Raw genomic sequence first — 21,738 nt, 5'->3', positions numbered from 1 at the left:
GGACCAAACCGATAGCCTGAGTACTTCGTCTGCCATGGTAGTGAGGAAAGAACCGTAAATAGGAGACAGACGATGTTAATGCACAGTATGACGTGATGGACGCAATAGCACCCGATACTAGCGGTTATTCGTGCTTTAATACTTGTTTAATACTGCAGGTAGATAACCAGTCACTAGTCACTCAGCACACGCTTTCCAGGAGTTGCTCCCCTACTCTTCGAAGTTCTGCGTGATATTCAGTTGCTAAGATCATAGTCGGTTTGCGCCGCGCAACAGTCGAGGCATTCTGGATTTGTGTGGGAAAGGCGAGATGGATTCACAAAGATCTGCCTGCGCGCTGCATAGGGAAGCTGCGTTCTTAAGAAGGTTTTTCGTGTAATGGATATATCGATATGGGACTGCATACTAATCCCCGATATTCACGCTTAGCACAGACTCACTAGTATGACCGTCAAGCTTTCAGGTTCGACTTCGATCAGCTTCGAATCATGTTCGTTCCAGCCATACATCAATTGACTGACAAAAACTGTACAAAAGTAACAAAATGAATTCTGAGAACGCAATACTATGTAAGATCACAGACTTGGGGGAGAGGTACGGTGATATCTGACGAGAAAATGAACAAAATCAGCAAAAAAAAGGTGACGCTAATGCAAGCCTTGTGTGGGGCTATCAGGATCCAAGACAGGACTAGCTGGATGGAAAAAATTACACTAAACAATTTGATCGACAATCGAACGAGAGTATCTGACTTTTTAGCACCCCGACTGCAGACGCTGCAACACAAATCCTCTGATATCACTCAGAAGGTCTGCCTCATCAATTGCCTTTGAGGAGCGGATCTTGTTCACTGTTGCAAGCATGGCGTCCATACAAATGATGTAGACCTTCTTAGGAAAGAGCTTCTCCCTCTCAAGGTGCGTTTGCACATTCTGCGATGTTTCGTCGATGAACCTTTGCCGTTCTTCTGTTTTCTTTAGGAAGAAAAGAGAACGTGTTTCGGCGTCCATGTCTGGATCATAAGGGTCGAAGCCTTGCGGCATCTTCTCGGACACCATGTTGTTAATGTGCTGGTCTGACTTGGAGCGAACAATGAACGCCTCGATGTTCTTGAACGGCTTACAGGCGCGGAGGATGGCGAGGTCGGAATCTAAGACACGATTGTCTGTGAGCACGATGATGCAGTCGAAGATGTAGAGGCCCATGTCATTGAAAGTACTGCCAGTCGGACACCTTTGGAGTGCCTGATCCGGGAACGTCGTACCAAACCATCCGAGAATCTTGGCGCGGATCAGCATATCTCGTGACAGTGTCAGTGGTTTCGACGATTCCCGTAGGAGCGGCCACTGGGTCATTTCTAGACAAGCCACGGACGGCATTAATGAAGGACGACTTGCCAGCTCCAGCAGAGCCAACGACTGCGATGTGAATGAATCCTGGACTGTAATGATACTGGGCCTTCATGCGACTGATATCTTCATCCGAAGGGCGACACTCGGGGCGAACGCCTTCGAACCATTTACGCTCAATAGCGAGCCTCGCCTCCTCTGCTTTGCGACTAGCTTCTGCAGACAGCCGTTGCAGTTCTTCCAGACAGTTCCGTGCCGTTTTAGCACTGTCTTCGGCCTCGCTCGCCTTGGACAAGGCTACGAGGGTTGCCATCTGCACTAAGGTTTCCATCTTCCTTGCTGCCTCTTCTGCTTCCAGTTGCTTGGCTCTTGCAGAATGAGCTGGCCAGCCGGCTACAACTGCAACCACTGCAGACACTGCAGACACTACGGCTGGGACCATGAGTGGGGCGATGAAAAAAGCCATGCAGTGCAGAGAAATCTGGTGGATGGGGCTGCTGAGAAGGGTGTCGTGAAAACGTGTTTTCCGTGTGCGTCCGACGCGACCTAGAATAAGATTGAGCAATTGTGGACGGCAGAACTTCAAGCTTCGCTCACCTATGTATGGACTGCAATAATGTGAATGCGAAGTGCAGCCGATGATGACTCTGCAGGGAAGACAAGAGAAAACGATTTGACAAGGGGGCAGGCAGGGTAGGTGTACAGGTCTTATACTTGTCTAGTCAGACGCGAGGCCGGTACGAATAGGGTGGAACAACTTCGGCAGCTTCTATATTATTGAAAGGCTATTCACGTAGCTTCTGATGTGTTACGCCGAGGGTAGAATAGAACGTGCATCGGAGAAGTCATAAATCAGATCTCTATGTGAAGTTCTACGAGTCGATTCAGCTAAGTAGAGATATCATATGCAAGTAATCGAACCTTAAATTGATATTGTGCAATGAGCAAGCTACGCCCGCGACCCGCCCCAGTTAATTTATATGCAGGCAAGCTGTCGATAGGCGAACTGAACCCAGTCTCACTAGTCTACCTCCAATTACCCACTCAAAACTACGTCGTTTGTTGTTTGCATATATGAAATCAGATGTTGAACGTGAGCACGGCATTGCGGCAGAGAGTTGTCGTGTTTGGAAATTGTAAATAGCGATGTGCCCCATCCTCGTTTATTGTGATATACGTTCTATGACCTTGATATTGCTCGGAAATATGAGAAGTCCTCGATTGTCCTCGATACTGACGAGTTTTTCAGAGGGTTAGAAGGTCTTTGAACCTGTGGCCAGGTAGGGCATTATCGAGATCCGTGATTGACGCTGGTGATTCGAAGCAGTTGGGTCTAGGGGCTAGGGGACGCTATTCCGTGGACGACATGTTGTGCGATGCATTGCATGTTGCGGTAGGGTGCGGGCCATTTAATATGGAAGGAAACGAGTATCTTCCTTCTGTTATGGTCTGGGAGACTGATAGTAGGTATGCCTAGAAAGTGCGGGATTTGGCCGGTCTGCGTGAGGTCTATGCAGACTGGATGCAAAATCTGTGACAAAGTCTGGGGAACAGGTCTGCGCAAAATTTGTTAGTGGGTTGCTCAGAAAGTGCTGGGAAGTCTGTCAAGCCCACCGCATGATGTCGCTACCGCCCACCGTCAACATCCATCCCGCCTGCCTACTATCAAGACCTTTGCCTTCATCTCTCCCGATCCCCGCGACTGCTTGCCTGTCTGTCTATAGTTACTCCCTCCATGTTACCCGCCCGCCAACACCATCATGATGTCGTTGTCCGCAGCTCCCAGTCTACGGCTGCCACGTCCTCCCTCCAGGTGACTAGGATCGCGACTGCAAGCTGACAAGATTGGCGTGCCATCCATGTTGTAGCAAAAACCTAAGCCTCTTACCGCCCATGATACCACGCGACTCCGAGCTTGATAAATGTGGTTGAGTGTAGCGAGCAGCTCGCGCACCCGTATTGCTATCCGCTTTCGTTGTAAGTCGGCAGAGTAGATCACCGTCAACGTCCACTGGCTCCCAGTTTCGACTGCAAAGACTGTTTCTCTGCTCTTCACATCCATACTTTTGCCGTCCCATAGTCGAATTCACACCAAATCAGTGTGCCCTGTTCATTGAACGATTATCTGAGTTTACATCCCTTTCCAATCATCACTCCCACTCACAATGGTGTTGCCATTTGGAGACAATACTATGGTGTATACTCCTGCCTGGGTCCCCTTGTCTCGCTAGTCATTGCAAATATGTGCGCCGCTTTTCAGGTCCCATAGTCGGAGTGCGTTGTTGTCTTCCGAACATGTGATGATGCGCCATCACCAGGCAGGAGCAGAACAAATCGTAGCTGGTCGGTATGGCCTTGCATCGTCTTTGGGCCCAGTTAGAGAATACATGGTGGCACTCAGTGTCTCAATCACGTGGATTACGAGAGAAGAATGAGTCGTTCCCGACTTGTTTGGTCATATTTGATGATGAGGGCTTAACGAAGAGCAAAATATCATGACAGACTTGGGGGAGATGTACAGTCTCAATACGGTATGTCACATCCAACCAAAAATACATAAACAAAAACTATCGAACGTGTGCGGGAGCTGTCAGGCTCCGGGACAGGCATATCTATAGGGTAAAAACTGCACTAAACGAACCGATCGACAATCGAGCAAGATTACTTTTAACACCCCGACTGCCAGTGGTCACTGCAGACGCTTCCGAACAAATTCTTCGACATCATTCAGAAGGTCTGCCTCATCAATTGCCTTCGGAGAGCGCGAATTGCTCACCGCCGCAAGAATGGCGTCCACGCAAACGATGTAGACCTTCTTACGAGAGAGGTTCGCCCTCTCAAGGTGCATTCGTACATTCTTGCGCGTTTCGTCAATGAACCTCTCCCGTTCTTCGGATTTCGTTTGCAATAAGAGAGAACGTGTTTTGGCGTCCATGTCGGGACCAGGAAGGTCGAAACCTTGCGACATCTTCTCGCACACCATGTTGTTGATGTGCTGGTCTGACTTGGAGCGAACAATGAACGCCTCAATGTTTCTGAACTGCTCGCAGGCGTGGAGGATGGCGAGGTCGGATTCCAAGACACGATTGCCTATGAGCACGATGATGCAGTCGAAGATGTAGAGGCCCATGTTATTGAAGTACTGCCAGTCAGACACCTTTGTGGTGCCTGATCCAGGAATATCGTACCAAACCATCCGGGAGTTCGGGTACGGATCTAGGTATCTCGCGACGGTGTAAGTGGTCTCGACGATTCCCGTAGGAGCGGCCATGGAATCATTTCTGGACAAGCCACGGACGGCATTAATGAAGGACGACTTGCCCGCCCCAGCGGAGCCAACAACTGCGATATGAATGAATTCCGGGCTGTAACGATACTGGGCCTTCATTCGACTGATATCTTGCTCTGAAGGGCGACACTCGGGGCGAACGCCTGCAAACCATTTACGCTCAACAGCGAGCCTTTCCTCCTCTGCTCTGCGACCATCTTCTGCAGCCACCCATTCCTGTTCTTTCAAGAGCTCCTGCGCATGTTCTGCTGCTTCCTCCGTGACACGCCAGGCTCCTTGCGCTTCTTCGGCTCTCTCCTGTAAGGATAGTAGTCTGGCCTTTCTAGCACGGTCTCTCGCCTCGCTCTCCCCATCTCCCTGCGGGAAATATTCCGACAAGACGGTTACAGCTATAACCGCCACGAATGGGATTAAGATCAATATACCCATGCAGTGCAGGGGAACTTGGGGGAGACGATTTGACACTGCTGAGAGGAGAGGTGTGGCAACGTATTTTCCGTGTGCGTTCGATGTGACCTAGACTAATTAACTACTTGTGGATTGCGCAACTTCAAGCTTCGCTCACCTCTGTATGAATTACAATAATCTGAATGTGGCGTTCAGATGATGGCAACTCTGCAGGGAAGAGAAGAGGGAATGGTTCGACAAGGGGCAAGCAGGGTGGGTGTACGGGTCTTATACTTGTCCAGACAGACGCCAGGCAAACACGAGGCCAGTACGAATAAGGCGTAACAACGGTAGCTTCCAGAATGTTTATTCACGTCGCTTCTGTGTTACGCCGAATGTAGAATAGAACATGCATCCGCGGACAAGAAGTCATAGATCAGAGATCTACGTGAAGTTCCGCCAGTCAATTCCATGCAAGACAATCTACAGTTCAGTGCATGTAGGTGACAACCGACAGATATTTGTTTTTGCTTGTGCTTAGGGGTCGATCTGTCAGTCCGCTAGGCTACCCGTACTAATCATAGACAAGTACGAACATCGTCTGCAGGAAAGCCGCAATCATCTTCAGCATGTCGGCGTATTGATGAGAACGACATGATTTCCGTCTAACAAGATTAACAGCTGCGAGGTCTGTATTTCGTTGGTACAACTCTTAAGCTCAAGCCCCATGCGAATTCTCAACCCCGAGCCCGATGTAGCATTGATGAGCTATTCAAATTAGTATCAGCATTGACAGCTAGACCACAGAGAGATGGCAGACCGACTCGGATGTCTCGTCACTGCCGGTGGCACCCATTACGCTGTGGGGCGGGTTTATCAAGGTTAATCACTGCTTGACATCTCGATGATGGATACAAACTAGTCTTGGGATCTGGTTCTGGTTGTGACTCCGGCTCTGGAGCGGCTCAGCATTAACCAGGCCCAACTGGGGATTTCGAAGCCGGGCCATTTCAGACACGTTCTCATCGAACCGTAACCTATCGTCCTACCATACGCCTGTCTTTAGTCTCCCATAACCAGATTTTGAAAGAAGAAAAACAAGTCATTCCAACTAAACATGGAAGTGCAGACATTGACAAGAAAGTGCCAAAACAAGATGAGTATCGATATCACCGCAAGAATATCAAGGTAATGGCTTAATCTTAGCTGCAAGAACTTGAAGTACGCAGTAATGGTTCAGAGTGCAGCAACAAACAAATCCGTCCTCAACAAAAGCAATATGACGTGAAACCACACACCAATATGAATGGCAGCAATTCTCTGCTCGAGCGGCTTCTTCTTCTTCGCGGCGTGCGTAGCATGGTTGATCAGACTCATCAGAGTGCCCAGGCCGCCTTCATATAATCCATGACACCCTCCTCCAAATCATTGAACATATTATAGAAAGCTTCGACATTGATGATTGAACGTGTTTTGCGACAGCGTCGTTGACCATCCACAGAGTGCCAATGATGCTCTTGAACTCGTATCATCCCACGCTACATATTCGTCGGATGATAGCACTCGAATGGCTGAATTCCAGAGTCTCCTCGAGTCAACATTGATGGACAAGTAGATACCCACGGATCTGTGCCAGGCAGGAAGGGACTTTAATATTTTTTCCGCTGATGGCTGTAGATGGAGCGTGAGCGTGAGGATCACGAACGAATACCGAGGTGATATGGACTGACCTTCTAAGCTTAGGGGCATGATGGTGTGATGAAGGAAATGGCAGGAAAGATTGAGAGGCGGAGTGGTATGCGGAATGAGTGATAGGAGAAGACCTGAGGGGTAGGGATATGGGGGTCGGGGCTGGATGAAGTTCAGGTAAGAGGGAGAGGAGAAGTGGGCAATTTAATAGTCGATGATCAGCCAAAGTGGTACATAAAAGTTGGAGGAGATGTACGAGGCTCAGAACGTCGTATGATGTTGACCCAGCATTGCTATTCTCGTTGTAGGTTGTTCTTGACTATTTATCATCCCCGAGTTGTATCTCATTTTGCACGCTATAAGGCAAGGTGCAGAATCCAGTTTATTTCATAGTGCAAACAACTACTGCCATGAGAGAGTATGATCGAGAACGTCGTGGAAACAAAGGCGACAATTTGTAGGGGTTGAAAACGTTGAAGTATATTGAGTCGGGTGCAAGATGAGATAACCAAATGCAGTGGACAATACAACGAGCAACGAGTGACGAAAAACGCAGCTGTGACTTGGAATAAGAGTCGGAAGACATGAGAGACAAGAATTATTGAGTCTCCATGTCCGAGTCTGCCAGCGGGGCCTTTACCTGAGCGCTGCTGCCTGGGTCATTTTCGGATTTGTCCACTCAGCCACGGACGCGTATAGCCACGAGTTCCAAGTACTGGCATTGATTGATTGGTTGGTTGGTTGACGTGGCTTTCTAGACTTTGTAGTAGTTCAAGGCTTTGGCTTTCCGGTTGTGCAAATAAGTCTTTCTATTTTTAGTAAGCACGTATTTACTCACCTACCCTCAGGCGGCTAGGCTAGGTTTCACCGCTTCCATACCATGGGCAAGAAACAGTCAGGATCAGCTGAGAAAAAGCCTGCGGAAAAGAAAGGTGGAAATACCAAGAATGCCGACAAAGGTGACCAATCCGAGGGCAAAGTAAGCTACAATAGTTGCTTCTGATGAAAACCGCACCTCGAGTCGTGTACAGGGAAAGGGTGGTCTGAAGGCCGCAACTGCTGTCAACGTCCGCCATATTCTATGCGAGAAACACTCCAAGGCAACTGAGGCATTGCAGAAGATTCAGGTTGTGACACATGTCATTATATGGAGGTGCATCAGTTCTGATAGCTGGTTTGCAGGAGGGGCAGCGCTTCGACAAGGTAGCGCAGGAATACTCGGAGGACAAAGCTAAAGGTGAGTTTGCTCACCAGGTACTGTAATGGTGGAATGTCACATTCTCGAATCCCAGCTGGTGGAAGTCTCGGCTGGATGGTGCGGGGGGTCTATGGTTGTAAGTGGTTTCAGTCATTGACTGACTCGGATAAGCGAAATTTATTTCTGTCGTAACTAGGGTGCATTCCAAGATGCTGCATTCGCCCTTACCCCATCGACTGTCGACAAACCCATTTTGTCGCCTTTAGTCAAGACGAATTTCGGATACCACGTCATCATGGTAGAGGGCCGTCGATAAATTGACAGCCTGTATACTTCCGTTCGTTGGCTCGAGTATACAATTAGCGAACTACTACAACTACTATATGTGGGTGAGATACAAGCTACGGATATACGGATCAGAAATAACACCTGAAAGTTGCCTGAAAGGACTGCAGTGTAACTACTGAATCAGATAGTTAAAGCGTCGAATCCCCAGCAGACACAGATGCCAATTCATCCATGTGACTCCCATGATAACTGCCGACTTGTACTGTATTCTATACAGACAAGCTAAGCGGCACCACAGCCTGCTACCAGATCACCACGGACCTTGTGAGGCATGCGGGCAGCGACACGGTGCACATTATCACCATGTTGAGATAGAAGCTCAAGGAACAAACCTGGACTGAGATCAGCAAGCCGATTTCAGAGGCTGTGCATGAGAGGTCTGACTTTTGTCCTCTTTGGACCATGATATTGGTATCGACGACGACTTGCAATAATCCGGAAGTTCTGGAGCGGGGGTGGCTTCCTCTGATGGGGTGGGGACTGCGCGTGCTCTTGGTTTCCGGGGTCTTCTGGTTTGTTTTGGAGGTGGAGCCTCAGCGTCTGGTTCCTGAACGTGGCGTCAAAGTATATATATCAACAAAAGCACCAGTAGTCAGTAGCATGACCCGGACGTACAGTGGGTTCAACTTCTTCTTGAGCAAGACCCGACGAACGCGCAACTGCAGTGGAGCGCCGCCTACGCTTCTGCTCATCCGCTTCGGGATCTGGCGTTGTCCCAGAAGAAGTGGGAGTCTGGTCGGGCTGGACGGTACTCCTGCGGGACTGGTTTCTCCTGGGTTCAACATTGGATCGCAGCATAGCAGCCCTCCTGCGCTTGCTGGGTACAGCCGAAGAGGTGGGGTGGGCAGCCAATACCTCATCATCATGGCGGCGAATATCTGCAAGCAGTGCGTTGCCTTTCTGCTTGTTAGCCCCCCTGCCGTTCCTCCGGCGTCGACCTGCACCATACTGTGCAATAGCCTTGCGGAAGTCGACGTGCGGCTTGTGCAGGTAGTAGTACGTGACACACTGGGCGGCAGTCTTATTGGGCAGATGTTGAGCAATAAGCCCGAATTGCTTCGGATGGGCAGCGTATCTCTCCTTGAAGACAATGCGCTCCTCTTCCGTCCAGAGGTCGAGAGCCGAGGACGAGCTGTAGAACTCCGCAGGGTCGTCCAAGAGATTGTTCGTATCGTCGTAAGAGTATGGTCCGCGGCCATCAACGACAGAAACCATATCCGGTATCTTTGCGACGTTCTTGATCGCCAAGTAGCTTGGATCCGTCAGCTCCTCCATCCCAAGATTCGCGATGATCTGCTCCATCTCAAGATCAGAGCGAACAGCATCACCCAAAACGGCAGCTGATCGTCTGGTGGACCTGCCGCCCGCAGAAGCCGGCATGGATTCCTCAGGTAGACCGCCTTTCGACACGTTATCGAGCCGGGCACATTGCGCTATCCATTGCTGATGTAGCTCAAGATATTCTTCTCTCAGCTTTTGCTGCTTTTCCCGAAGGGCTGTTTCTCGCTCCAGGAAGTGTCCTGATAAGGATGATCTAATAGACTGAGAATGTAAAGTCATTCTTTCCTGACGAGGCTGATCAGCTGCAAATTCCTGAAACAGCTTGTCTTGCGCGTCAATTGGTGAAGGCAGAGAAGGCTCGCGAATCGCCCGATTGGCCCTAAGAACCGGAACAACACGCTCATCGCGCGTCTGACGATCACATTGAAGCCTCGTTAGGACTACAAAACGGAGGGCTTTCGCGGTCGAGTCTGCCAAAGGCGGAACGACCATAAAACCACGTTGCGGGCTGTTCTACGTCAAGTGCAGGAGTCAAAAGCTGCTCTTCTGCCTCGACACGAAATGGACTGCCAACCGATTCGGTGGCAATGACTGGTGGAGCAGACTTTAGCAAGGGAGTGTCTCCTGTTAATGTTTGCGGGGAGCCGACATCAATATCTTTCTCCAGTGTTCTTGATTCTGGCGAAGGAGCCGCAGTCGCAGGCGCGGACGCCGGTGAGTTATGGACGACCGCCCCCACACATTTCAAAGCAGGACTGGGCGTAGCCGAACTAATGGGCTGGGTATGCACTTCATCAAAAAGAGGGGAGGTTTTGTTGGTTTGCATTTCAGTCCCATTACCAGCTGAATCCCCCAAGAAGGCGAATTCCACGTCACTAGGGAGAGCATGAGAAGATATAAGCCCAGGAGGAGACATCTCGATATCTAAGATTGGTATGTCTTCAGGGTCATCGACAAGTAAAAAGTATGGTCGTACCTTCTCCTGACGATAAACTTGGTGGAGAACGCGGGAAGTTCGATGCCAAAGGCGGACCATTAAGCTCACCATTCATCACAGGATGGACCGGTTTGGCACCCACGTGCGGCAACTCGTGGGGTAGAGGCTCAGGGTGCGCAGAACCCTTTCCAGCAAGGGTGTTCGATGTAGAACTAAGTCGATCAGGATCTCGCGACAACACATGCATGGGTGCTTGTTGAGTTGTGCTCTCTCGATTTGGTTTTGGTGACACGGTATCCTGAAGACCATTACGCGCGGAGATAGTAGATTTATCAGGTCGAGAAGAAGCAGATGATCGGGATGAAGATCTCGACTTCAATCTTTTAAGTGGGGGTTCGGAAGATTTCGAGGATGCTCTAGATCGTGTTACGGAGTGGGCGGGTGACGCACGTCTGCAAGATGGTGAATGCCTACGAGCGTCACGATCAATGATATGTGGGTCTGGGGGAGGAGAGCTAACGGCATGGCGAGGCGGTGTGCTAGCAATGGAGGTCGAAGACCGTGTGTCATCGTGATCATAATGACTAGATGGTCGACGAGGATAGTAAGCATCTGTGTTCGATTTATCAACTGAACGCGGTGACCGCCGGGTACTATCATCATATTGTGGCCGGTATGAATCTGACCGAACGACTACGTGTGGTTCTCGAAAGCTTTGACCACTAGAATAAGGACGATAAGTATCACCATGAATAGGAGGGTACGCTGGTGACTTCTGGGGAGAGTAATCTCGTGCAGGACGAGCACGATAATCTGGAAACCTTGGACTTGGGGGCTCCAACCTATATACGTGATGAGACAAAATACTAAGTGACACGCAAATGGACAAACGCTTCGTATCGGCCGGATCGATCGACGTGTGTTTGCTTCCAGGAGTCTGATGGCTCGAACATTCGCTCTGCCATGATATCTCTGCGAAGTTTTTCCCGTAGAGGTGGTGGACTCGGAGAGGATCTTCGATCTTGCCAAGACGACTGCCAGCGGGAACCAGAATCCCAGAAGCGCGGTTCCATAGAACGAGACCGGTCATAACGATCAGGGGATGGACTACGGCTGTTGTAGCGTTCTGGTCTCCATGCATTTGGCCTGTAATTGTTCGGATGATCATCACTACGATAGCTAGGTCCCCCACGGGGGATATAACTATCATACGGGGAGAATCTCCTCGAAGATGGACCAGGAGATGGAGATCTTCGACGTGCAGTAGAATAGGGTGACTAAGAAAGAGGGCATTTGAACGACCCGAGAAAGTACGACTCTCACGAGAACTTACGTCGTATGCAGATGAGAAACTGCCACCTAGAGAGCGCCGTATGTCATATACGGACGAAGGATTAGCAAAAGTAGAAGTTTCGTAGCTTGCAGATGTCATGCTTAAGAGGATTGGGACCTCCAAGATGCTGCAACGCTTGTCACAGGTAGGAATGGAAGAGAGGTCGGGTTGAAAACTAGCCTAGCGCGTTGTGGTGATGCAAATATTTGTAGAACTATTTGAAAGTAAGTGGAGGTCAATTATTGAACATGAATGTTGAAACTTTGATGCAACTAAGAGCGAAGACGCTCAGTTGAAGCAAACGCTTGAGGTAGATGAGTGATCTCTAGCAAGAAGGGATTGAAACTCCGACCCCCCATCTGCGGGTCGTCGATGTTCAAGTTGTTGTTGGTATCAATATTATTGCTGGGCGACTGCTGGACTCTACTAGGATGGACTCTGCTGCTTTTGCAAGCACTGGCTCTGGCTTCAAGGATCCTCGAAACCTTAGCTTCGAAAGAGACTGGATCCGTAGAGCAGTCCTGGCCTCGTATTGGATCATTATTATTCTGGCTTTACCATTCTGGTGGCATTTGACGAGTATCCAGAGACTTGCACTTCCGACCAGTCAAGTACGATCACAAATTCAGAGCAACATCGTCTTTCCTATCGCTGTTCAATTTGATGCGTCCATCATCCAACAAAATCCTAGCCTAAACTCTCAAGTCCAAACATTACTTCGTGATTCTGTGATAAATGAACCTGGAAGGTGGAGGGGCATTGACCTGCGCCTACAAGACAGAAATGATGAAGGTGTGTGCGCTCACGAAAATTGTATTAGTGGACAGGGCAATTTGACGTGTCACTGTAGTAGCATCTAGCCTATATACAGTTGCTCTTGGTGAACAGACCTCAATTGCCCATTCAAGACATTTGTGGGTGAGCAAGACCGATGCGCAGTCAGGTGAGTCAACAAGAGTACGGTATTTTGAAATGCATTCGACTGCTCCCACATTAGCAACGAGATTAAGCTCTATATTGTCCGACCTCATCGCTCCCCCAGAGTCGAGCACTTCACATTCGCAGCGTGTCGTTCAATACTCGGATCACTATCGTCTCGCTTTTACGCTGCTTAACGAAGACGCGACCCCCGATCGATTTGTTGAGACATGGGATGTGCAAGCTGCGCTCACGGGTAATCCATATGACCCCTGTATTTCGAGACCAACTCTAAAGGCGCTTTATCAGAATTCATATTTCCGCTCATGTCTCGACTCTCTATTCTGCACAACTTTACAGTCGAAAGTCAAGTCCAGTATCATGCTCCATTAGCATTTGAGCCGAAACGCCTGACCCTTGGTGACACTGAAGCATCAGGGCTTACTCCGGAAGACTTGACGGTGTTTATCAACTCTGCCGAATGGACACTTGGTCAGTACTGCGTTGTGATCAACAGTGTCAACACCTGACCAGTCATTGTAGCATCCGGCGTCTCGAATGATCCTGTTCTCCACTTCGTTCTATTCGCTCCCTCTGAGACCCACTCACCCATGAATATTATTGACAGTGAAGGCAAATGTTGCGTATACTCACTTGTGGTCATTTCTGACTTATTGATAGGTCGTCCAACAAATCAGAGATCCTTCCTTTTGCCCCAATGGGGCAGCATTTTCATCCTCGACAATGAACTCAATTCCTCGTCGTTGCATCTTTCATATAACGATCTAAAACCAATTTTCCGCAACTTTGCCACCCAGCTTGCTGCCCTTTTAGGCGTGCCACCCGTTCCCCTCGGCCTGAGCATGGAAGGAAGCTTTCTATCTGACTGGCAGTTAGATGCTCTGCTCCGGCGTCGTGCATTGCAGAACGTGCAAGGCAGCCAAGACACATTGCACAGCATTGTGAAGCTCGTGGATCAGATCAATAACATGCCTGTTGGGCAAGTGGTACGAGATGATGTCCTAGATGCCCTTGCATCGCTCCACGAGGTGCGTTCTGCATCTGATGTCATATTAATGAAGACTGTGCTCAACCAATGCAGGCCTATCGCACCGCCGTGGCCTCGCCGGCGCTTGCTCTTCGATGGTCCAGTAAGGCATTATCTATGGCGTCACGCGCTTTCTTTAATCCTGGGATGCTGGCATTGCTGTACTTTCCTGCCGAGCACAAGTATGCGGTGTATACGCCACTATTCGCATCTATATCTGTTCCTCTTGTGGTGGCCTTAATTCGGGATTTCATGGCATGGAGACGGGGCTCACAGGATGACGGAAGGCGGTGAGATAAACTGGTTATTACGCCTTTTGTTTGATAGCTTGTTTGTCGTCCGCCAGGCTATTGTGTACGGTAGAAAATACATGCAGGATAATCCTATAGTCCGTTGTATAGCACATGCATGTCACAAGTATGGGAAGCATTAAGGTCATCTAAAGGCAATAAGATAAAGGGTCTTGATGGCGGTGATTGACGTGACATGTGCAAAGGGAATTTTCCCGCCGAATTTTTGAGCATGGGGTAGCGCGGAAATGTGTGTATGACATGTATTTCCCATAGCAGGAGCCTCAATAGCATCCCCATGGTCCCCCTCTCTTAATGCGAAGGTAGAATTGCTATTTTGCGGCGGCTCCACCCAGATCCTAGGGGCTCACGTATACAATTGGGTAATAAGTGCTGGGTCTCTGCCAAGTCTCCGTGTGCTGCTGCTCTTAGCATGTCCGCCACAAATTTGCCAGATGCTTCATTGTCCGTCACAGCTGTGCCCAGGACAATGTTTTGCACAGGTGCATTAAAAGCCCCGGTTGAAGTTTGATCACCGCCGAATTGTCCAGAGCCAATTTATGACTGGCCGCCCTTCCCCCTCAAAGTAACTGGCCGCCAGATACAAGATTTATCTCCCCGCTGACCACACGCATTATGATCCCTAAGTACCGAGTAGCGGTATAATTACTAGCCTTTTTATCACTTACTTCCTAGAAGACCCACTGAGCTTTCAGGTCACGTGGGAGTAATAACACTCGATTGCAAGTACTGCGATCATTTAATATTTAATCCTGATTCCCTACCAACGCCAACCCCGATAGCTAGGCCTTGAAGACAGGTTTTTATACTATTGATATGAGCTCAACAAAACTCAATTACGAGGGGGTGTTGCTATTTGAGCAGCCGTTTGCACGAGTGCGCAGTTACGCCTGCTAATTCTCAATGACCTCACTACAATCACACTCCGTCAGGTCCCTTATGAAAACTATCGAAAAGTCTTCCGTGCGACACAACGAAACATAGAGCGCGAGCTCGGAAATGTCCAGACTGTCTCAAATGACTTACTACAACGATCCAAGAGCCGCGAGGTCAACCTCGAGGACGCCGCTAAGAGTGTAGATGGGATGATAGGTCGGGTTGAGAACCTCAAGCGCAAGGTACGTGGTTATTTGCTAATTCGGATCTCATTTTACATCAGTGGGCATTACACACAGCTTTCCGAACTGCAGGATACCGCTGGAAAGCCCACCCTTGATGTCACTCGGGAGAGGCTACAGCATCTCATGGCGGTAGAGACCCTGCAAACCACCGGCACCCTCGATTTTTCACGGTGGGCGGACACGCGGCTTGACAGGTGGCTTGTTGACTGGGCCCTCCGGACTGGACGGGAAAACACAGCACGAACACTGGCACAGGACAGGAACATAGAGGTTTGTAGTTCCGCAAATTGTTCATATCAACTTATGACGCCTTCCGCTTTCACTAGACCCTTGTGGACATCGATCTGTTCACAGACATCCGAAGAATTGAATTGGCACTTTCCAAGCACAGTTGCACTGAAGCACTGGCATGGTGCAGCGAGAACAAGACGGCGTTGCGGAAAATTAAGGTGAGACTAAATGCTGCAATAATTTGATCTCTATGAAAGCACGTTGATTCCTCCGTAGAGCACGCTCGAATTTGAACTTCGCTTACAAGAGTACATCGAGTTGGCGCGTGATCAGAAGAAGCAGGGACGCCATGGCTTACTCGAAAAAGCATCTCGTGTCATGGCAAGAAACACATCTCCCACAGATTATGCAGGCTGCCACTCTACTTGCAATAAGACCTTCTACGACGTGTGGTCCGTACCGCGTAAGAAAACGTTACTCCACCTGCATTTGTATCTCATTGTACCTCACAGAGACTATATGATGATTCCCGCTGGCTTGATCTTATTCAAGCCTTTCGGCTTGCCATCTACAATCTGAACTCTTTACCCACTGAACCCCTTCTCAATCTTGCTCTCTATTCTGGTCTGGCTTCACTGAAGCTGCCTTCGTGCAACGACAGGTCATCCCATAATGTCGACTGCCCGGTGTGCGACCCTAGCATAAACACTCTGGCTCGAGAAGTTCCATTCAGCCACCACGCCAACTCCACTATTGTTTGTCGAATTAGCGGCAGGATCATGGACGAGGACAATATGCCCATGGTATTTCCCAATGGTCAAGTTTACTCGAGAGAGGTATGTCTTTCACCTTTGAAAACGAACCTATCACTAACTTCTTCATGTGACCAACTGATACTCATGTTCTATCGTCAGGCACTGGAAGATATGGCAGCGAAGCACAATGGCATGGTCACTTGCCAAGTGACTGACCAAAAGTGCGAATTCGGTGCACTCAAGAAAGTATTCATCTCTTAGCTGTTTACTGCGTGGAATACCAGACTCGTCATCTCGGTTGTCTACTTCAATTCTCACCGCGTGTTGGATCTATATACACTCATTTTTCATCGTGTAATAACATTTAGCAACCTGTAGTATATTCAGACCCGACGAAGGAGAAGGCTTTTGTCGCGAACCGTTTGCTGACCTAGCCGGAATTCAACTGCATTCGTGAGCAAGCGCGTTTTGGTAAGTGGCGATTGAGCGGTCAGTCCACTTTCGCTGGTTGACGTCGACGTATTCCGTTCGTGGTTGAGTGCAGCTGAATGACCCTTCGGTGACACGTGTCTGCGACCGAGAGCTTTCGTGATCGGACGTGATGTGTGTCAGAGTAACGAAAAACAAGAACTGACAGTAACAAAGTTTCTGCGATCTTAGTATACCGGGGTGCTCACTGCTGGAGGGTACCGGTCACAGTGGCCAGGGCAACATGACGTGACGAAGGACTTGCGTAACATTCATGCACTACTGGCACGATAAATTCATCTCGCTGCTCCGTTGTTCAAATGGTTGTGGAAACTTCTTACCGTATATGGTGACTTTAGTGTGCCACGAACCTTAACCATATCTAACGTCCGTGAGTGGCTCCTAGGACTCGGAAGGTTAGGTTCTAGAAGCTGAAGTGGTCATCATATCGAGTCTTCGAAGAAAAAATACCCCATGGTGATGGAATTAGCGATCAATATTCAGATGTAACTGACGAAAAATACTGAAGTACTGACGATCTCCAGGTCATTTCAGTTAACAATAAGCGCTACAGCTTATAGATTGGCGCTCATTGAGATCGAAACTATACTCACATCGATGACAACCTTGGTTTCTATGCATTAAATCAGTTCACAGGCACATTCTTCAGACTTGCGAGGCGCCGGCGGCACCTTGCACGTCGTGTGGGATGAGTGTGCTGTTCTTTGTCCTTCACGTGCACCTAATTGTGACTGGCGAGTGTAAGTATATTGGGGTCATGCTGTGCCTGTCACGCAGGCTTGACTTGAAACTTCATGCGCATGAAGTGCTGAATCTGAGCGCTGAGCCAGACTGCTTGTGTCTTGCAACTTCTATATATACCAACGGAAAGCCAACACTTGTTGTTCTCTCAATCTCGATACCTGGAGGTGTTTTTTCATACCGTATGTCCGAGCTCAAGGCACGCAAACGAAACCTCAGCAATCAGAATGGACCTGGACACCACATTCTGCAAACTGGTCCTGACAAGCAACGGATGACGCTTTCCTGGCACGAAATACCAGAATGGCAGAGAGACAACGAGTACATTTTAACGGGCTACAGACGGTAAGACTGGGTATCGACGGGTGCAAGTCTCCGACTTGCTGCAGCGCGGATGGCTGATTGACTGCTGTGCTACTAGAGTGCAGAACTGCTGGTCAGGTTGCATTACATCCATCTACAGTTGTGAGGAAATTCGAGTCGCCCAACATTTACATGTCATTGATTGATTTTGTCCTGAGTAGATCCTCACAATGAAACTGGTAAGTTTCTTGTTCTCTCAAGTAGACATGATCCATTGCATTTTCACAGTGAACATCCTCAGCCATCTAGCTGGCGCTGTGGTTTTCCTTTTGATCCTGGTGACATTCCGCGGGCAATATATCTTGGCATATAGTACTACCACCTGGCTGGATACTTCTGTCTTTGCTATATTTCTACTCTCTGCAGTATTCTGCCTTACTGCGAGTGCCATGTTCCACACTGCCACTTGCCATTCGGCACAGGTGAGCCCTTCTCAAAGTTGCGACTACACGATCTGACTCATGATTCGAAATTAATCACAGGTGTCGACGCAGTGCCATGCATTAGATTATTCGGGAATCGTCAGTAAGTAGAGGTATCGCCACCTCTATCTCATTTTGATGAATCCTCCCATAGTCCTCACTGTCGGATCTTTTGTACCATGCCTTTACTACGGATTCTATTGTGAACCAGCCTTGCAAGCCTGTTATCTATGTTCCATCGCACTAGTTGGCGCAGGTCGGTGTTGTCCATTGATATCGGCCCATTAGCAAGTCATTTACCAATACACGTTTTAAGGAGCAGCATATATCGTTCTCAACCCTGAATATGCAAAACCAACACACCGAGGTGCACGTACCTGTGTTTTCATTGGTCTCGGATTGTCCGCTATGGTCCCAGTAGCTCACTTATTGGTGTCGCATGGAGCATTCAAACTATTTTCCGAGATGGGCTTTGGCTGGCTGCTCGCATCAGGCGGTCTATACATCACGGGCGCGTTGATTTAGTGCGTAGACCCTCATTTCCCGCCCTCCACACATATGCCTGACGTTACAATTCATCCCCGCGCAGCGCTAATCGCATACCAGAACGTCTAGTTCCAGGGAAATTCGACTTACTCTTCGCATCACATCAGATATTTCACTTCTGTGTGGTCCTGGCCGCTCTGGCTCACTGGATGTGTGTATTGACTGCCTTCGATCATTGGCATTCTGGCTTGGACGGATGGAAATTGTGACATGCTGGTGTTGCGTCGCTGCGTCGTGGGGTAATAGGTATTACGCAGTGGTTGGACAGCCTGGGAAAATATTTTGTTGAAACATGCTCTAAGGGTTGCCTTCGCCTATACACCAGGTTCACCGTTCCGGCGAAGTCATTATTAGCGCGGAGACAACATCCACGTTGCAGGGTGTATTCGTAAGCCTAATGTAAGTTTGGTCATCCTTATTTTAATTGACAGTTTGAATGGTCTTGATTGTATACCTTCGGTGACCGCACGCTACATACGGGAGTCCTCGGGACGTGTGTTTACGAAGGTGACGTTTGCGTCAGACGATAGACGGATTTCGTTGTGAATGGGGATCGAGGCTCTGGTTCATCGGCGTCCGGCAGATGATGACGAGTATATGCAAAGATGCCTTGCCACACCAAGACCTCGAGGCAATTGGCCGAGCTTTATTTTTTAGGTATTGGAGAATGCTGCGATGCAGGGCCGGATCCGGAATCTCTGGCGGCCAATGAAGGTTAAGGAAATGGACAGGACGTACAACACAAAGTACGTTAGGCTACACTGCAGAGCGTCGTCATCGTCCGACGGAGCGCAGACGTACATGCATGCAGGGCTAGGCCACGAGACGATTACGTATTTACCGCGCACCTTGAATTGCGGAACCGAAGTCAATATAATTCTCACCGTGATTCCAAGATCCAACTTGTGTCGATCAGATCACCGAAAGGCACTCATGTGCATACATGGCGAGGCAGCATGTTAGCTCTCGCATGTGCACGGGATATAGTATTAACATGAACTTAGGTGGCATATAAAGTCGCGCCATCACACAAGTTTTCGCTGCCGTCCTCAAATATTATCTTTCGCGTCCGACAGCTTGTATCATGTACACGGTCGGCCTACAATCCGCTGCCGACGCATTTCTTCTTTCTAGCTTGAAGGCCCAAGTGGCTCTCGCTTTACTTGTTCTCTTTATTCTTCTTTTTTTTCGGTTTTGGTTCTCAAAAAGATGGTGCTGTTGACGGTGCCCCAGTATTTCTCCCCGGCTCCCATCTCCTCGCCATCACCCCATTCTTCCGCCGACGCTTCGAGTTTCTGAACGATGGTTTCCGTAAAACTGGCCAGTCCCTCTTTCAGTTCAACATGCTCCGAGTAAGCGTTATAGTAGCAAATCTTCTCCAGCGACCACTCACTACGATGACTACAGGAGACAGTCATTGTTGTTTCCGGGGAGTCAGCGCGGAAATCATTCTTCGCCAACAAGCACTTCGACCTCACTGAAGGCTTTAAAGTGCTTTCCGGAGCTGTCAGTATCTCTCTCTATGATCCATAACATGTGCGCCAATCCTGACGCTATTTAGATCCCTGTCGTCAAAGGCGTAACTTCCGACCTTCAGACTAAGCGCATTGCGCAAATTCATAAGCGTCTCTCCTCCGTTCAGCGAAATGAACACCTTAGTGGCCGTACGTCGTATCTATCTATTCATTTATTCTATCTCATCCTCATTTTATCATCATACCTAGTAATTGCTCCCATCTTGGAGGATTGCCGAAGAGTAATGGAAACGTGGGGACCATCAGGGACATTTGACCCATTTGAAAAAATTTATGAAGTTGGTTTTTGGATTTATTAGGCTCGTACAACTCCTGACCATGTACACTGCAGCTTTTATTCCAAATTACTGTACGATCGCTCTCCTGCGAGGAGTTAGCAGACGATCCTGTCCAAGTTGCGCGTCTCAAGGAACTCTACGACACCTTGGACAGCGGAACAACGCCCGCGACTGTCTTACTCCCATGGCTACCCGGGCCTAGCATGCTTAAGAAGCTGTGGGCAACCAAAAAAATCTACGACATTATCGTCCGGGCCATTGATGAACGGGAGCGTAGTGGAATATCTAAACCTGACACTCTGCAGATGCTCCTTGACGAGAAAGACGAAAGGCTTGTTATTGTCGGCGTGAGTTTTTCTGTTGAGCATAGGCATTCCGAGTCATCTGACGTTTCAACAGTTCATTTTGGGTCTGCTAGTTGCTGGTGCGCGAGCGACCGGAACAACAGCTTCGTGGCTCATCACCTATCTTGGTGATCATGAGTCCAAGGATGAAGTAATCGCCGAAGTGGAGCAACTCCTGGCAAATTACGTCTCCCCTAATGTCTCCCACTCTTTGTCACACCAACTTTCGTCCATTCCACTAGAGGCTTGGGAATCTGAGACACCCGTTCTTGATTCTCTCATTCGCGAGACTCTCAGGATTGCGCAGCCGCATACTGCCATGCGCCGAAACCTTGGGCCTGATGTGACGATTGACGGAAAGACTATCCCATCAGGGGCATATGTAGTATATCCTTTCTCGGACGTTCATCTCAATCCAGACCTCTACCCTGATCCGTGGAGGTTCGATCCTAGCCGGGAGGAAGCGACGGCTCCGTTCGGTTACGTTGGTTGGGGAGGAGGTAAGCCACATTGTCGATTGCGCGCTTGTTAGCAAACCTAATTTCGCGGTAAAAGGTAAGACGCATTGTCTTGGCCAGCGCTTGGCCCGACTTGAGCTCAAGCTTGTCACCTCCATGATGCTACTTGGTTTCCGGTACTCCCTTGTTGACAAGAAAGGCGAGCAACTCAACGCACCCCCTCAACCCAACTGGAACGATATTCTACTCTGCCGACCGGAACAGGGCTCGTCTTATGTTAAACACGAGAAATCCGTGCTTTCACTTTAACCCAAGCTGGCCTTGACTTTTTGGACAATCCTTCTCACCCTGCCAACAAACTAGGATC

At 49.0% G+C, this 21,738-nt stretch overlaps 9 protein-coding genes across 9 annotated transcripts; 5 read left to right on the top strand and 4 right to left on the bottom strand.

Moving 5' to 3' along the window:
* Window positions 1–653: 653 nt before the first annotated feature.
* Window positions 654–1,552, bottom strand: DFJ58DRAFT_241974 (uncharacterized protein). Its single transcript, XM_041379415.1, has 2 exons — window positions 753–1,552; window positions 654–694 (listed from the first exon to the last, which is right to left on the bottom strand). The coding sequence occupies exon 1, from the start codon at window positions 1,377–1,379 to the stop codon at window positions 756–758; it is 624 nt and encodes a 207-aa protein (XP_041246374.1). The 5' UTR covers window positions 1,380–1,552; the 3' UTR covers window positions 654–694; window positions 753–755.
* A 2,486-nt stretch (window positions 1,553–4,038) lies between these two features.
* DFJ58DRAFT_715375 (interferon-inducible GTPase-domain-containing protein) lies at window positions 4,039–4,737 on the bottom strand (the record flags this gene model as incomplete). Its single annotated transcript, XM_041384123.1, has 1 exon — window positions 4,039–4,737. The coding sequence occupies one exon, from the start codon at window positions 4,735–4,737 to the stop codon at window positions 4,039–4,041; it is 699 nt and encodes a 232-aa protein (XP_041246373.1).
* A 2,857-nt stretch (window positions 4,738–7,594) lies between these two features.
* Window positions 7,595–8,507, top strand: DFJ58DRAFT_871263 (uncharacterized protein; the record flags this gene model as incomplete). The annotated part of the gene is made up of 5 exons (XM_041394306.1): window positions 7,595–7,693; window positions 7,746–7,841; window positions 7,897–7,951; window positions 8,007–8,038; window positions 8,109–8,507. The coding sequence occupies 5 exons, from the start codon at window positions 7,595–7,597 to the stop codon at window positions 8,226–8,228; spliced, it is 402 nt and encodes a 133-aa protein (XP_041246372.1). The 3' UTR covers window positions 8,229–8,507.
* DFJ58DRAFT_241937 (uncharacterized protein) lies at window positions 8,383–10,270 on the bottom strand. Its single transcript, XM_041379414.1, has 3 exons — window positions 8,876–10,270; window positions 8,593–8,807; window positions 8,383–8,521 (listed from the first exon to the last, which is right to left on the bottom strand). The coding sequence occupies exons 1-2, from the start codon at window positions 10,031–10,033 to the stop codon at window positions 8,604–8,606; spliced, it is 1,362 nt and encodes a 453-aa protein (XP_041246371.1). The 5' UTR covers window positions 10,034–10,270; the 3' UTR covers window positions 8,383–8,521; window positions 8,593–8,603.
* A 525-nt stretch (window positions 10,271–10,795) lies between these two features.
* On the bottom strand, window positions 10,796–12,157 carry DFJ58DRAFT_241926 (uncharacterized protein). The gene is made up of 4 exons (XM_041379413.1): window positions 11,812–12,157; window positions 11,370–11,755; window positions 10,953–11,320; window positions 10,796–10,894 (listed from the first exon to the last, which is right to left on the bottom strand). Exons 1-4 carry the CDS (start codon window positions 11,908–11,910, stop codon window positions 10,854–10,856), a joined length of 894 nt encoding a protein of 297 aa, XP_041246370.1. The 5' UTR covers window positions 11,911–12,157; the 3' UTR covers window positions 10,796–10,853.
* Window positions 12,158–12,181: 24 nt separating this feature from the next.
* DFJ58DRAFT_776638 (phosphatidylinositol-glycan biosynthesis class S protein-domain-containing protein) lies at window positions 12,182–14,363 on the top strand. The gene is made up of 7 exons (XM_041389518.1): window positions 12,182–12,603; window positions 12,662–12,754; window positions 12,809–12,985; window positions 13,039–13,221; window positions 13,273–13,362; window positions 13,411–13,778; window positions 13,832–14,363. The coding sequence occupies exons 1-7, from the start codon at window positions 12,243–12,245 to the stop codon at window positions 14,069–14,071; spliced, it is 1,512 nt and encodes a 503-aa protein (XP_041246369.1). The 5' UTR covers window positions 12,182–12,242; the 3' UTR covers window positions 14,072–14,363.
* A 384-nt stretch (window positions 14,364–14,747) lies between these two features.
* DFJ58DRAFT_905333 (CTLH/CRA C-terminal to lish motif domain-containing protein) lies at window positions 14,748–16,627 on the top strand. Its single transcript, XM_041394948.1, has 8 exons — window positions 14,748–14,964; window positions 15,021–15,206; window positions 15,264–15,479; window positions 15,536–15,658; window positions 15,717–15,748; window positions 15,774–15,903; window positions 15,953–16,276; window positions 16,334–16,627. Exons 1-8 carry the CDS (start codon window positions 14,905–14,907, stop codon window positions 16,454–16,456), a joined length of 1,194 nt encoding a protein of 397 aa, XP_041246368.1. The 5' UTR covers window positions 14,748–14,904; the 3' UTR covers window positions 16,457–16,627.
* Window positions 16,628–17,399: 772 nt separating this feature from the next.
* On the top strand, window positions 17,400–19,185 carry DFJ58DRAFT_776630 (hemolysin-III related-domain-containing protein). The gene is made up of 9 exons (XM_041389517.1): window positions 17,400–17,770; window positions 17,847–17,890; window positions 17,950–17,967; window positions 18,017–18,210; window positions 18,271–18,313; window positions 18,365–18,466; window positions 18,527–18,734; window positions 18,800–19,002; window positions 19,059–19,185. Exons 1-8 carry the CDS (start codon window positions 17,442–17,444, stop codon window positions 18,963–18,965), a joined length of 1,104 nt encoding a protein of 367 aa, XP_041246367.1. The 5' UTR covers window positions 17,400–17,441; the 3' UTR covers window positions 18,966–19,002; window positions 19,059–19,185.
* Window positions 19,186–19,431: 246 nt separating this feature from the next.
* On the top strand, window positions 19,432–21,680 carry DFJ58DRAFT_715370 (cytochrome P450; the record flags this gene model as incomplete). Its single annotated transcript, XM_041384122.1, has 8 exons — window positions 19,432–19,714; window positions 19,966–20,108; window positions 20,164–20,262; window positions 20,318–20,420; window positions 20,481–20,569; window positions 20,623–20,916; window positions 20,969–21,413; window positions 21,469–21,680. The coding sequence occupies 8 exons, from the start codon at window positions 19,432–19,434 to the stop codon at window positions 21,678–21,680; spliced, it is 1,668 nt and encodes a 555-aa protein (XP_041246366.1).
* Between the last annotated feature and the right edge of the window lie 58 nt (window positions 21,681–21,738).

The sequence above is a fragment of the Suillus subalutaceus genome (assembly GCF_016647625.1).
Source record: "Suillus subalutaceus strain FC151 chromosome Unknown DFJ58scaffold_27, whole genome shotgun sequence".
NCBI classification, from domain to species: domain Eukaryota; kingdom Fungi; phylum Basidiomycota; class Agaricomycetes; order Boletales; family Suillaceae; genus Suillus; species Suillus subalutaceus.
The sequence above is the reverse complement of the archived record's forward strand: the minus strand, read 5'-3'. Positions and strand labels throughout refer to the sequence as shown.